The following is a 15,848-nucleotide window of genomic DNA, read 5'->3' as shown; positions in this document are numbered from 1 at the left end:
GACCCTTCAATGTCAGAGAAATACCTGGGCTGTTTTCTAAAACTCCATTTGTATCTAGGACATTGAGGTAAAAGTAGATTTTCTGAGTAAATGATCAGATCTGGCTTCTATTCCCAATAACTTTGTGAAAATAGACTCGTTCTTACAAACCAAAGACCCACTCTTGCTTCTGGCATTAGACACAGTTTGAATGGAGCATCCTATCCCATCTTCCTGAAACTATGGTTATTAGTCTAGAAAAGCCAGCAGATCTTGGAATGGTGCTTCCCTAGTCTACCGGCCCAGGCATCTCTTCAGTTTGGGCCTATGGAGTATCTCAGATTAACCCCAGTTGCCAGCCTCTCTCCAGAACCCTAGGTTAAGAGATTCTGACCTTAGGTCTGCAGTCCTTACCTGCTTTCCTCTTTTTCCTGGTCTTCCTGTAGGGCCCCGGTGTCCTGCTATCCCAGGCTCACCCTTTGGACCCATTTCACCCTGGAAAGAAGAAAGAGAGGAATTAAGATATGTGTATGTCTTAATTAATAGCAACAACATGTGATGTTGAGGGATCCCATGACTATTCAGTTCTACCCAGTCATTAATCAAGAAAGTGGTCTACTTGATCATTCCAAATCTTTTCCAAAAGGTGGAAAGAGTGATGAGGTCACGTGAAGGGTAGACAGTTGTTCAAGGAAGAGTCAGGCTAGGAGAAGGTATCCCTGAAAGAGAAGGCTGCTGGGCAGCACATGTTTTGGTGGACAGATTGGACCATTTGGAATAGTGAAAGTGGAAGGTGTGTGTGCTTCAATCTTAGGTGACCATCTGAGGAAACATTTTTTCTTTTTGTTGAAATGCTTTGTTTTTTGTTTTAAGGACAAATTCCAACGTGTGGGTTTTTGAGTGATTTGTCATAGTTTTGACAAAGATCATCTTACAAGCTTCTGCTTAATAGGATGAGCACTGCAAAGTCAGCTGTTCAAATCCTCCAGTTGCTCCTCAGGATAAAGATGGGGCTTTCTGCTGATGTAAAGATTTATAGACTTGGAAATCCAACCCGGTGTTGCTTTGAGTTGTAAACGATTCTATAGCTTTGGTTTGGGTTTAATTATTTAGAATTATATATTTCTCCATTCTTCAGTAAAAAAAACCTGGTTTGAGTATCAACTTACATCTATTTGAATTAGATCAAAACACTTTTTTTGTGTGTAGAAATTTCCCAATCAGATTTCAGATACACAACATAACTACTGTAAAAGACATAGAAAGTAATTTAAGCAAGATTCCTAATGAAAAGGTCCTATTTTGAACCCTTTGTGTGGTGCTGTAGGATAAACACTGGACTGCTAACCACTAAGATCTGCAGTTTAAACCCACCAACTGATCCTGGGAAAACCCACACAGGACCACTGTAAAGTTGGAACTGACTGAGCGACACTTAACAACAACATTTTGAATGATTAGAACCAAATGCCCTAATTGCATAATTCATAATTTAAGACCAACCCTTTGAGAAACCTATGTCTTCATTTTAGTTTCTCTCCTTCTTCCCTACCTTCTTCTAGTATTCCAGTTCAACTTGCTCTTTCTTTGGGTCACAAACCCACAGAGCTCATCATTCATATACCAATAACTCCCTTAAAACCAAGAATGCATTGCTAGCAAGATCAGATAGACAACAACAACAACTCTGAGTGTTTCTGTCAACAGCTGTGCACAAGAGCTGCCCCAGCCATGGAGAGCACACTGAATACCCAGCCAGCTTTTCACATGGAGGTCAGAGGGGAGAGGCAGAACATGGTGGAAAATTCCAGGGAACACCAAGCATAAAGTTTTGAGATTATCTGTCCCTACCCAAGCCATCAAAGTCTTGTCTCACTAAGAATTATCCTTAAATTTATGATTCCTTTCCAACGTGTCCTGTCCTTCAGCATTCTAGACAGCGAGAAAACATGAGAGGATAGCATAAATTCTACATGGCCGTGGACATGTTTGTATAGCTTTCCCTTGGTTATTTGGGGAGAAAGTTGTAGGGGGTATGATGGGGGTCTTGTTTAGATGAAAGAAAATGGCATAAACATATTAAATGGGTTTTTTTGTTTTGTTTTTTTAAATTGTCAGAAGGGAAGTGTAGCCCTTCCCTTCACCAACTAGAAGCAGCCAGTAATTTCTTGATCTAATTTCTCTCCTAAGACCTAATTATGGTTATCATATCAGCTCTGTCTTAAAACAGCCTCCCATGAATGGGAAAGAAGACTCTTTAGAGGCAAGTCTAATAGATGGTACAGAGCCCAGAGAATCTGTCATATTTAATTTTACAGGAATTTATTACCCTTTGAAGTCCACTGTCACACCAAATGAAAACCCAGTGTAAACCTTTTTAAGTAAAGGTTTTTTTTTTTCCTCTTTGAATGTTCTTTAATTTGTGAATCTATATTCTTTAACCCTGTACCCCATTTGGTGTAGATTAAGATCGTGATAAACCATGGTAAATTAGTAGAAGATGATTAAGATTATTTAAATATGTTCTGCCTGCCAAGGATCAGATAAAAAATTACTTATTCAAGTTGGGGAAATAAAACTTTAAGGAGAACTTTAAAAATAATTAAAACATCCCAATAAGACATCCCATTTGCATGGTTAGAAAACATTGTATCTGGAGGCCTAGGTTAAAATATTATTTACAGTGTTGATGCTTTATAGCATGAGGAACCAACATTATGATGTTGAATTAGTTTATCTCGTTTGCTCTCTTTAGTCTGACACTTCTCTCAGCCCTCCCCCGTTTTCCTCCCAGACCCTAACTGTAAGTTGTTGTTGTTAAGTGCCATCCAGTCAGTTCTGACTCATAGCGACCCTGAGGGGCAGCTGGTGGGTTTGAACCTTGTGGTTAACTGTCCAGTATTTATCCTAGAGTACCACACAGGGACTAGTAAATTCCCCCAAATCTGTCAGACAGTTGTAACCTTCATAATTTTTTCTTTATAAATTAGTCCATTGTTATTTGCTAAATATTTTGTCTTTGAATCAACTGAAATTGATTCCTTTTTTATTTAGTCTTGTCTCAGGCATATAATTACATTAACTGTTTAATTATTTAACAACAACAACAAAATTAACTAGCAAAAGTTTTTAAATACGTTTGCGGTCAACCAGCTAAAATGATTTTGTGTGCTTGGGGACGCACTGAGTCATAATACTTTACGAATTCTAAAATCAGTTGCCATTGAACTGATTTTGATTCATGGAGACCCCATGTGTGGAGAATAGAATGGTGCTTGCTCTGTAGGATTTTTAAGGCCTTTTGGAAACAGATCACCAGGTCTTTCTTTCAAGGTGACTTTGGTGGATTTGAACAATCCATCTTTTGGGTTATAGTCAGGTGCTTAACTGTTTGTATCAGCCAAGAACTCCAAGAGAAAGGAAAAGCAAAGACGGGCCTTTCCCTCCCATTGAGCTGGAAGACAGGAAGATCTCAGAACCACCTGCCACCTTCTCATCAATGTGTGTACGAACGTGCTCCTACTTCAAACCCAAACGTTTCACAGTAAACCCACTTTCCCTGCTTCATAAACATTGAGGCAGAATTCTTTTTGTTGTGCTTGGAGGGCCAGATAACACACTGAGACTCATTTCACTACTTCCAGGGACTTACTTTCTGTCCCAACATTCCAGGGAATCCCGGGAAACCCTGTGAAAAGAATAACAGACACAGTGACCATCTCAGTAGCTGCCTGTTTGAAAAGGTTGTGGGAGAACTTGGTCAGCTGTTTTCAGAATGAAGCCCTGTTAGTCAGTCAGCCTGTCAGTCCATAAGAAGGCAGTGGCTGAGGGGTCCCCACTTCCATGTAGTTAGTCATTTCTATAAATGGCCATTACCTTTTCTCCTTTGGGACCCAAGGCACCCCTTTCACCTCTTGATCCCTAGGAGGAAACCATAGGACAGAGTCAGTGGGTGGTGGGAGGACTGGATCATGTTTACAAGCAAGTTGAAAAGTACCCCAAGCCAACACACTTATTTTAAAGCAAGAGAACAGGTTCAGAGATGCCAGATGACTTGCCCAGGGAGAGAATGCTTTGAGATCTATCTTCTGTTTGAACCTCAAAGACCTACTGCTTTAAGAAAAGACAACTCACAGAAAATTCTAGGTCCCAGGTTCTCTTTCATCCTATAGACAATTTGTCCCCTGGTTCCAGCTGCTGGTTTTGTCTCTGAGACATCAGGGAAAGTGTCTGTGTTTTGAAAGATGAGAAGGCTGTATGATGGAAACTTGGTCTAAAGACACACATCCACTATCTTCTTCCAGCAGCCCCATGCAAAATGTGCTCATTCTCTCCCTATCAAAACATTCATTTGTTCATCTGCTATGTAAGGGGTCTCTATCTTCACTTGGAAAAACACCTCCCCCTATTGAAGGCACCCTTTCCTCCCTGCTTCAGGAGGCATCTCACTACTGTTCCTGCTCACTGATGAAGGACAGGGGGACACTTAGGAATGGATGCTACAGTCTCTGGCTAAATAGAAACCTGGGTCTATCCTCTCTTCTACTCATCACTGACCAGAGTTCACAGCCAAGACCAGGCTCTGGGAAGCCATCAGGAGCAAGTACTAACCTTTTCCCCTCTGGATCCAGGGTACCCCTAAAAGAAAGAAGAAGCCATTTACAGTCATCCCTGTAGGGTTTTTGGACTTTATTCAAGAGTGAAAAGAATTCCATAACATAGTCTAAAGATATATCTCTAATACAAAGGTGTCCAACATAGTCTAAAGGTGTATCTCTAATACAAAGGTATCCAACAGTCTAAAGGTGTATCTGTAATACAAAGGTGTCCAACATAGTCTAAAGGTGTGTCTCTAATACAAAGGTGTCCCAGAAGGTTACGTTCAAATCAGGCCTAAAAAGAATGTTGCTTTTCATCCCTGAAAAATATCCAACCTACTGCTGTTGAGCTCTGGTAGCGTAGTGGTTACGAATTGGGCTGCGAACCACAAGGTCATTAGTTTGAAACTACCAGCTGTTCCATAGTAGAAAGATGAGGCTTTCTGCTCCTGTAAAGATGCACAGCCTCAGAAATACTGTACAGGGTTGCTATGAGTCCGAACTGACTCCACAGCACATAACCACCACCACTGCTGTTGAGTCCATTCTGACTCAGATAGTAACCCTATGTTGTTGTTGTTATGAAGTGTTGTCAAGTTGACCTATATTGACCCTGTAAAGGGTTTCCGAGGAGTGACTGGTGAGCTTGAACCACCAACCTTGTGGTTCAAACTGACCTTGCAGTCCAGTGCATTAACCCACAGTGCCACACCAGGACTCCAACAACCCTAAAGGTCTAGACAAAGGTTTCTACCTGCTTTGTTGTGCAGAGGCTTGACCCTCACTGCCCACAGGAGCCACAAGAACGGCATTCCTTACACCATTCCCCAAGGCAGATACACTAGCACCAGATCTCCAATCTCGGAACCATTCCCTAGCCCCGGAAGGCAGACCCACCCAGTCCTCATCTTTGCAGACAGCAGCCATTTAGCGAAACAGAGCACCTGGACCAGCAGACTGACCTTGGAGCCCATTGGTCCTCTTGACCCTGGCAAGCCCATCATACCCAGGTCTCCTTTTTCACCCTGCAGGATTAGGAGGGAGAGAAAAAAAGGACCAACAGTGACATTGCTTGGAGAAACTGAACCAGGAGCATTAGTGGCAAGCTGTGGACAACAAGGGGCATCAGGGTGACTTGAGAATCTGAAGCCCCTCAAATTCCCCTTGCTCATTCCCAGGTCCCAAGACTCCATAGGCCATATTTTATTTTGGTATTGAAGATGAAATAAAAAATTCAACTAACATTTGAAAAATGTAAATGTAGAGCAAAGCAGCTCTACAATCTAACTGCTCACTGTTATTGGTGTTGTCAAGTTGATTCTGACTCATAGCAACCCTGTAAGGCAGAGAAGAACTGACCTACAGAGTCTCCTAACTGTAAGCCTTTGTCTCATGGAACAGGTGGGTGGTAAACAGAATGTGGAATGCACTCAGTATGAAAGAAGGAAAATTGGAAGTTGGCAAAAATGAAATGGAACGCTTGAAGATCAATATCCTAGGCATTAGTGAGCTGAAATGGACTTGTATTGACCATGAGGAATGGGAGAAACATAAGATTTACTATTCTAGGTATGACAAATTAAAGAAAAATGGCATCACATTTAGCATCAAAAAGAACATTTCAAGATATATCCTAAATTATAATACAGTTGTTGTTAAGTTCTGTCAAGTCAGTTCCGATTCATAGTGACCCTATATAGGTTTCTGTGGAGTAGCTGATGTGTTTGAACCAACAACCTTAAATTTCAAACCAACCTTGGATTCTAGTGCTTATTCTACAGCGCCATACCAGGAATCCTCATGATACTGTTAGTAAGAGGAAACTATTCATACACCACAGGGAAGACCAGTTAATACTAATATACTTCAAATTTATGCAGTAACCACTAATGCCAAAGATGAAGAAACTGAACATTTTTGCCAACTTATTCAGTTTGAAATTGATCAGACATGTAATCAAGATGCACTGAAGTACTTGGTGGTTGGAATTTGAAAATAGAAAACAAAAAAGGATCAGCAGTTTGAAAATATGGTCTTAGTGATAAAAATGATGCAGGAAAATACACGATTGAATTTCGCAAGATCAACAACTTACTCATTGCAAATACCTTTTTTAAACAACATAAACCAGGACTATACACACGGACTTTGCTGAGCGGAATACATAGGGATCAAATCAAAAGAAGCAGTGGAGAAACTCAATATTGTAAGCCAGAACTAGGCTAGGGATCAACTGTGTTGCTCACATGCAACTTCAAGTTGAAGCTGAAGAAAATTAAAACAAGTTCACTGTATTCACAGCATGACCTTGAATATATCCCATTTGAATTTGGAGACCATGCCAAGAACATATTTGATGCATTGAACACTAATGGCCAAAGAACAGACGAGTTGTGGCATGACATCGAAGAAATCATACAAAAGCAAAGGAAAAGGTCATTAACCAGACAGGGGGACAAAGATTCAAATGGATGTCAGAAGAAACTCTGGAACTTGTTCTTGAACACAGAGTAGTTAAAACAAATGGAAACAGTGATTGCTTAAGAGGTGAACAGAAGACATCAAAAGGTGGCTTGTGAAGACAAAGTAAAGTATAAAGAAATTTGCAAATACCTGGAGTTAGAAAACCAAAAGAGAGAAGTACTGTTGACATGTATCAAGCTAAAAGAACCAAAGAAAACAAGCAAGTATATAGAACGACTCTATGGGCAAACCATTCAATGACACAAGAAGCATCAAGGGAAGATGGAAGGAATGAATATACAGAGACACTGTACCAAAAAGGAAATGGCCAACATTCAGCCATTTCAGGAGGCAGCATATGATAAAAACTCATAGTACTGAAGGAGAAGTTCAAGTCTCACTGAGGAATTGGAAAAAACAAAACAAAACAATATAACAAGGCTCCAGGAATTTACAGAATATCAATTAAAATGTTTCAGTGAATACATGCAATGCTGGAAGCACTCAATTGGCTATGCCAAGAAATTTGGAAGACAGAGCTACCTGGCCAACCAAATGGAAGAGATCAAGAACTATACCTATTTCAAAGAAACATGATCCAATGGTATGTGGAAATGATCAAATAATATCATTAATATCACATACAATTAAAATTTTCCTTTTCAGGAAAATTTTGAATTTGAATTTTCCTTTTCAGGAAAATTTTGAATTATTTTCATAATTCAAAAAATGATTGCAGCAGTACATGAACAGGGAACTGCCAAACATTCAGCCTGGATTGAGAATTAATCATTAAATATGGGTTATCATTGCTGATGTCAGATGGATTTTGGCTGAAAGCAGAGAACACTAGAAAGACACTTACCTGTGTTTTGCTGTGTATGCAAAGGCATTTAACTGTGTGGATCATAACAAATTGAGGATAACATCTTGGGGCAAAATTTCAACTGTGAACCTGTGAACTCTAGAATACAAGTTATCTGTTTGCAAAGTACAATGATGGAATAAATACCAGGTAGTCATTTCCATTTCAAATGGGAACTGGAGGAAAAGAAAGAAATTATTAGTACTATTGTGAAGAGTGGAAATTCCAAAACACTTAGTTGTGTTCATGAGGACCCTGTACAATGACCACAAGGCAGTCATTTGAACAGAACAAGGGGATACTGCATAGTTTAAAATCAGAAAAGGTGTGCATCAGGGTTGTATCCTTTCAGCATACTTATTCAATCTGTATGCTGAGCAAATAACCTGAGAAATTGACCTATATGAAGAATATGACATCAGGTTGGAGGTTGATTCATTAACAACCTGTGATATGCACATGACACAATCTTTATTGCTGAAAGTGAAGAGGACTGGACGCATTTACTGATGACTATAGAAAAAAGCAACAATCCTCAAAACTGGACCAATAAGCAACATCATGATAAATGGAGAAAAGATTGAAGTTGCCAAGGATTTCATTTTATTTGGATTCACAATCAACGCCTATGGAAGCAGCTGTCAAGATATCAAACTACATATTGCTTTGGGTAAATCTTCTGCAAAAGAAAAGACTCTCTAAAGTGTTAAAAAGCAAAGATGGTACTTTAAGGACTGAGATGTACCTGAACAAAGATGTAGTATTTTCAATTGCCTCAGATGCATGCAAAAGCTGAACAATGGATACGAAAGACTGAAGAAGAATCAATGCATTTGAATGATGGTGGTGGTGAAGAATATTGAATATACCACAGACTTCCAAAAGAATGAACAAATCTGTCTTGGAGGAAGAGCAGGTATAGAATCGAGGATGGTGCATCTCTAGTTCTTTGGACATGTCATCAGGAGATACCAGTCCCTCGAGAAAGGCATCATGCTTGGTAAAGTACAGGGTCAATGAAAAAGAAGAAGACCCTCAATGAGACAGGTTGCCACAGTGGCTACAAGAATGACTCAAACATGGCAGTGATTGTAAGGGTGGTGCAGGACTGGGCAGTGTTTTATTCTATTGTACCTGGGGTTGCTATGAGTCCAAGCTGACTGAACAGCACCTAACAGCAAAAACAATTTTACATTTAAAGTGCATTTAAAAATCAAATGCTAAATTTTCTTTGGAAACACATGTCGTTATTTAGACTTCATAAAACTTAAAGCTGAAGAAACAGATTCACACACTGAAATTATTCCAAACACCCTTAAAATTAATCAGTTTTTAAAGATAAAATATAAATTAATTAAAATGAACTGTGTTCCGCAGTTGTTCTGACCTCCTTTCAAGTGCTCATCAGACACATGTGGTAAGTGGCTGCCATATCAGACAGCTCAGCTCTCTAGAGGTAGATTTTTCAAAGAAAAGTCCTTGGAAGTTTTGCTAAGGGGACTGGGAACAGTTTCCTTATCTCATAAAATAGCCAATAGGTGAATCAGAGCAGATAGTGACACACCCATCCCCTGACTTTTGAGTTCCAGTCTCTGCACCCTTTACTCGGACCCACAGAAAGAAGGACGAAAACAATGGATGCATTTGGTCCCTAATCTGACTGAGGAAGAGGATTTCATAAACATTTGGTGCTCGCTCTGGTAAGGTAGTAGTTATGAATCGGGCTGTGAACCATAAAGTCAGCAGTTCGAAACTACCAGCTGTGCTGTGGGAAAAAGATGAGGCTTTCTGCTCACGTAAAGATTTACGGCCTCGGAAACCCTGTACAGGGTCGCTATGAGTCAGAACCAACTTGACGGCACATAATCACCACCACCATCTGAAGGCAGCATTACAGTCTTGCCAGTCAGCCAACACCCACCCTCTCAGCCCTCTACCCACTGCCAGATTAGCAGGACAGGCTGAGAGCTTTCCAAATACAAGCCCTCTTAGGTAATTTTAGGTAAAATATAAAAAAAAAAAATAGTGATCTAAGTCTCAGGCAAAGGTGAACCAGGTCAGCTGTGCAAGAGGGGAGTAGAGCCCTTGGACTGATCCAGGACTTGCAGTCAAAGTGAAAAATGGAATATTCAGAAACCTGGAACTCGAGTATTTACCCAAAACGGAAGATCCCAACCCTGTGACAGAGCTTCTGCTTTCTTCCTCTCCTCTTAAGGAAATGAGTTTCACTAACTCGGTGCCAGGGGCCACAGGAGCTGCCATCTTCTCCCCTCATGTTTGGATACCCCATGAGCCCCAAATAAGCCACACTTACCCTGGGTCCTTCAGGGCCTGGCCAGCCGACAGGCCCAGCTATGCCCGGAGCACCTGGGGGGCCAGGTCTACCCTTCAAAGACCAAGAACAAAAGTCAGGACAATTGTTTTCTTCCTTTAAGGGAGTAAGACTGGTCTCTGAGACCATGAGGGGAGTGTCAGGACTCCAAGCACAGCCCCTAAGTCCCTCATCCTCACCTTCCAGAGACTGGTAGCTTTGACATGACCAATTGGGTCAGTTGAAGAAAAGTGAAAGCCCTTAGTGTCACATTGTGGTTAGCAAACAAAATCTTAATCTATTCAAGAAATGGAAGTAGTAGGGGAGGGACTGTAGGCTTCTTGTGTTTTCTCTCTTTACCACCTCCACCAATTGGCCCCTGCATTCCGATGGGTCCCAAAGCTGAGCTGTAGAATGGGATATAGTTACGCTTTAGAATGGGATATAGTTACGCTTTGCAGGCGGTAGCAGGTGCTATTGATACTCCTTTGAGATCTTTGTTACCTGCTCAGTGTGCTCATCCCACAGGGGGCTGCCTTCATTGCTACTAGTAGCTTATTTCTGTAGCCTACAACTATGGAATTCGTTCTTGGTCAGTTGGGAATGGCTAACAATTGGTGTTCCTTCTCTGCCTGCAGCCAGAGTCTAGTTCCCTTGCCTCAAGATGGGGCGAACTCTGTGGTGCAATTTACACTCCAGAACTTCCCCAGGGATCAGACTGAGACTAACGTTCACCTGATACCACGTTTACCTGGCTCCTTCCCCTGCTTCACCCAGCTCCTCCCACTTCCCTATAAGTATCTCTTAGGAGTGCTCTCTTAATAATTAATTCACTTGCACAGAATATAGGCCATCTCTGTCTCTGTTTCTAGGAAACACAACCTAAACTAGGAGCAATGGTTTAGCTAGCCTTGCAAGAGAGAGTGGAAGCTAGCATTGGTGTCTATGTTGAGCTCTACCTCATTGACTCACTTGATATTTAGCTTAGCTAGAAATGTGGACAGCTCAGGTCCCAAAACCAGAGATGACAAATGTTGACATGTGTATTGGTTTCTATTTTTGCCTCTCACATCCATAAAATACTTCACTAATCCATCATGGCCCCCATTAACTCTGGGCATGGAGGCTGGTCCAGAATCCTCTTCAGCTCAGCATTTGAGATGGTTGCAATCATCTGTGCCTCAAAGAGCTGTATCTTGCAAAGGTCTATTTGGGGTTCTTATTGGCAGTGCACTCACTGGAGCAAAGCATTTAACCAGAAAATAAACCAAAAATGTAATTTATATTTAGAATCACAAACATCTTTCTTGGCCAAGATTTTTCAATTATGCCTATCACCAAGACCTAGATTTTCAGTGCCAGAATCCACTGAGCACAGAGGATAAAAGAGGTTTACTCCCTCTTAACATTAATGAGTCCTGATCACATGTGTTTGGTTCACTCAGAGCCATTGTGAAGTAAGGAATGCAAATTAATTTCAGCATGGCCAAAGCGCAAAAGCCATTTGTTTATTTCTGTTCTGGTGCTTTATTCTAGTTTAATCAAATAGACAATGTGAACCATGTGTGTTACTGGCTTGGGGCTTGGGGGTTTCTCTAATGGGTAGTAGGAAGAGATGGTGTGAAGCGGGGGAAATTTGACAGGGCTGGGTGGCCTTTAGAGCAGGCTCCGGCTCTTGGTAGAAGATGTGGGCTGAAAAAGTTCAGCTTCTAACTGATGGTAATATAACCGTTGTAGTCTCATTGGGTGCTGGGAGCATTAAGCGCATCTCTGGTTCCCCCGCCCCCTGGAGCATATACACACCCATGGAACACACTGCCCAAGTGCTGCTGAAAGAACAATCTGTACCATACCTTCCTTCCTGGTCGGCCAAACTCCCCCTGTGGAAGAAGACGACAGATAAGCACAGATTGCTTTGGAAGAGAAGTTCTGGAAGCATAATGTTTAGTGGGACTGACAGTTGGCATGACCGTGTGTCTGGGTCTGTCTGGCTACTCACAATACCCTGCCAACATGTACAGGTGGAATCCCACCTGCAGCAGCATCCCAGTCTTCCCAGAGCCCATCCTCACTCTGAGGCAGAATTAGCACATGTTTTGAAATTTCAACTGGAAAACCTTTGAACAATAGAATTCTCAATAGCATCCCCAGAAAACAGGCCAGACTGACCAAGGAGAGATGGATTGAAGAAATGGAAGATCATACCTTTTCTCCTTTTGGTCCTGTCTTGCCAGGAAGCCCCGGTGGACCCTAAACAGTCAAGATAAGAACAAAAAAAGTGTAAGTCAAGCCAATCAGGTGGTGAGGGTACAGGAACAGTGGGAGCAGGTGGAGGAGGCTCTAGGCCCTCTGGCTTGCTCTCTTATGCAAGACGCAGATGCAGGGCTCCAGGGACCCCACGAACAATGCTCTTGCCCAGTCCCCTTCCCTCTGCACCTCCTCCTCTTCTAGTTTTCTCTGAGCTGCCTTTCCAGTACTATCTAGTCACAGTGCTCATACATCAAAATCACTCTTTGTGATTTTCATTTCATCACTGGAGCCCTTTGGTTGCTTGAAACAACCCAAATACTTGGTGAAAGCAACTCAAGAGGCTTGAAGAAATTCCATTGCTTGAAAACAAGAAGTTTTACCAATTCACAAATCTTTTCAGCAACTTTTACTGAAGCTTCCCTGGGGCCTTGACAAAAGAGAAGGCAAGTTCCACACATAACAGAAGCACACTTATAAACTCTCATGGTTGATCTACGGGTGAAAAACAGCTGCTGTAGAGCTGGTTCTGGTTCATGGTGACCCTATGTGTGTACATAGAACTGTACTGCACAGTTTTCAGTGGTTGATTTTGTGGAAGCTGGTTGCCAGGTCTTTCTTTCAAGGCACCTCTGACTGGTGCTAACATCCAATTTTTTTAGGAGGCAGTCAAGTATGCTAATCTTTTGAACCACCCATGGGCAGTGATCTTTGGGTTGTTGTTAGTTGCCCTCGGGTAAGCTCTGACTCCTTGTGACCTTAGGTATAACTGGGTGCCAGATGACTGTCTTCTTTCCTCATTCAGCAGCAAAGTTACTCATTTTTACAATGTAAAGAATGTGGGCAAGTGGTGCGTTTTCACTCCTTGCCCAGCCACAGGATCAGGGCTGACCCTAGTTTAGGGACATTAGGACACACTGCACTAAAACTTTTCACAACCAGAGCCAGAAAGCAGCTGATTTCAGTTCTGTGAACTGCTCAGTTGGCTGTTCTCCAAATCCCCCAGAATAGTAGGTTGGAAATCCATCAAAATGCCCAGGTGCTCCTTCATCCCCCAAACCTGTAGTCGACACAAATAACAAAAATCAGATGATCTGCAGTAAATCAGGCTGCAGAACCCCTGGGGATCTTTCAAGTACTCTGAAACCCCAGCCACACCCTAAACCAACTGAATCACTATGTCTAGGGAAGGGACCACTCCTCAGAAACCCAATACAGGATTTCCGTGAGTCAGAATGGACTCCACCAACACTTAACAACACCAACATAGACATAAAGAGATGTGAGCACATATTGGGGAAGAGAGGATCACCAAGAACCAAGCCATGCCTGGTACTAATGAGGCAGAAATTCATACAGCCAAAGCTCTAATTTGGACTGTTAACCTCCAGAACTGTGAGAAAACGAATTTCTGTTCAGCACTAGAAAACATTCTACAAACTTTATCTATAAAGAGTCAGATATTAAATATTTTAGTCTTTTTTGACTACAAGTTCTCAGTCAAAACTACTCAATTCTGCACTTGTAGCACACAAGCAGCCATAGACGATGAAACTTTAATTACACAAACAGTCGCCAGTCATTGCCATAGGATTTACGTTATGCTGAGGGTGTGAGAAAATAGTCTTGGGCTGATTCATCTTCAGGACTAAGGGGAATCTCATGGGTAGCAGGCTAGCATAACGAAAGGAGCACATGGGAGAAGAACAGACTAGTTCAACCAGCTAGAAATTTCAAAATAAGAATACACCCATCATGGAAACAGGGGAAGTTCATGGGGAGGAGGGAAACTAACTTTAAATGAGAATGCTACCAGTAAGGACTTGTAGGTGATGTGTTGGAGGTACATTGTAAACTCCATTGTTGTTGTGAAGTGCCCTGGAGTTGGTTCCAACCCATAGCAACCCCGCATAGGGTTTCATAGCAAACCTATGCGGGGTTGCTATGGGTTGGAACCCAGTGAACTTGAACCACTGACCTTGCAGTTCAAATGACTTTGCAGTCTGGCACATTAACCCACAGTGCCAAACCAGGACTCCATGATGGTGGTGGTTATATGCTATGGAGTTGGTTCTGACTCATAGTGACACTGTACAGGGTTTCCGAGGCTGTAAATCTTTAGAGGAACAGAAAGCCTCATCTTTCTCCTGCAGAACCGGTTGTTGTTTTGGACTTCTTGCCTTTTTGTTTCCCGGCCCATTTCTTACCCCTTTTGTTCCCGGGGTTCTTTTTGGGCTTCTTTGTTTTCCGTTAAAGGGGGACTTGGGGGAGGGTTTTTTTCCAGACAGAGGAATAAAACTCTTTGCGAGCCCAATTTTGCAAAATCGAATAAAAACCTCATTCTCACTAAAATCAGTACAGATTGGATTTCTTGAGTGCTTGTCGGTATCGACAACGTTTCTCACAAGGGAAGACCACAGAAACCAGAAACTAGCAAATGTATCTATCACTGAACGAGATAACTGTGCAGAGATTTAAACTAGATGCTTGTGATGGAGAGAGACTGGAGACTAGGTGGCTGAAGATGGCATTCCTAAGGAGGTGAGATTTTGAGTAACCAAAAGGAGCTGGCCATGGTAAAAATCAGAGGAAGAACATACCAAACAGTAGGAACCACACTGCAAACATCCTATGGCTGCAACAAGCCTGAGTGTCTGAAGGCCTGAATGGAGGTCACTGAGCCTGGAGTGGATAATAGGGATGGTTTCATGAGATGGTACAGTCTCCATGGTCCCCTCCTGGGCAGCTTTGTAATCCAGGGTATGGAGTTTGGATCTCAGTCTTCAGTGAAGGGAAGTCACAGGAGGGTTTTACTTAGGGGAACATCATCATTTCTATGCCCCTGCATGGGGAACCCACTTATGGAACTTGCACCCCTACTTTGTACTCTCTTGCATGGAAGTCCTGAGCCCAGGCCCAGGGTCAATCCTCATTGGTGGAGCCCCCTCTGATGCTAGAGGAGCCACAGTTTGTGAGATGCTGTCCCTGGGGGGATTATTTTTTTCCACAAAAAAGTACTTTGAAGAGAGCAAACAAGATGGTGGATTGGGTGGAAGTGCAGTAAAGGAGCTCTGCCAACAGTAACACAGAATACCCGACCAAGCAGGTTTGGGGAATGTCCCCAAACTCTGAACCACATATAAAGGAATATTTAGAAGGTTGGAAGGCTCACAGCTGGGGGAATTTGTGGCAGAAGCAAGAACTCTATTGCTTTCTAATCCGGGATGCTCGGCTGCTCCAGGAGCTGCCATCTTGGGTGAGACCAGGTGAGGGAAGGATCAGAGGGGCACCAGACGCCTGGCAGAATCGCTGAGAAAAAGGTATGAACATTATTTTCTTTTGGTATCTGTTCATTGGTCCCTTGCTATCTGCGCACCTCCATTCT

The 15,848-nt window shown here is 42.2% G+C and overlaps 1 protein-coding gene across 2 annotated transcripts in view; it reads right to left on the bottom strand.

Annotated features, from left to right (window-relative positions):
• COLQ (collagen-like tail subunit (single strand of homotrimer) of asymmetric acetylcholinesterase) overlaps window positions 1-15,848 on the bottom strand; it is a 113,488-nt gene that overhangs the window by 30,212 nt on the left and 67,428 nt on the right. For both annotated transcript variants that reach the window (XM_006840013.1, XM_006840014.1), the window contains 8 exons: window positions 12,422-12,466; window positions 12,070-12,096; window positions 10,220-10,291; window positions 5,540-5,602; window positions 4,591-4,617; window positions 3,856-3,900; window positions 3,632-3,667; window positions 394-474 (listed from right to left, as the gene is read on the bottom strand). In XM_006840013.1, coding sequence (XP_006840076.1) covers window positions 394-474; window positions 3,632-3,667; window positions 3,856-3,900; window positions 4,591-4,617; window positions 5,540-5,602; window positions 10,220-10,291; window positions 12,070-12,096; window positions 12,422-12,466 — 396 coding nt within the window. The remainder of the gene's footprint in view (window positions 1-393; window positions 475-3,631; window positions 3,668-3,855; window positions 3,901-4,590; window positions 4,618-5,539; window positions 5,603-10,219; window positions 10,292-12,069; window positions 12,097-12,421; window positions 12,467-15,848) is intronic.

This window comes from Chrysochloris asiatica, unplaced genomic scaffold (genome assembly GCF_000296735.1).
Source record: "Chrysochloris asiatica unplaced genomic scaffold, ChrAsi1.0 scaffold00028, whole genome shotgun sequence".
NCBI lineage: Eukaryota > Metazoa > Chordata > Mammalia > Afrosoricida > Chrysochloridae > Chrysochloris > Chrysochloris asiatica.
Note: the sequence above shows the minus strand (reverse complement) of the source record. Positions and strands in the feature narration are given on the sequence as shown.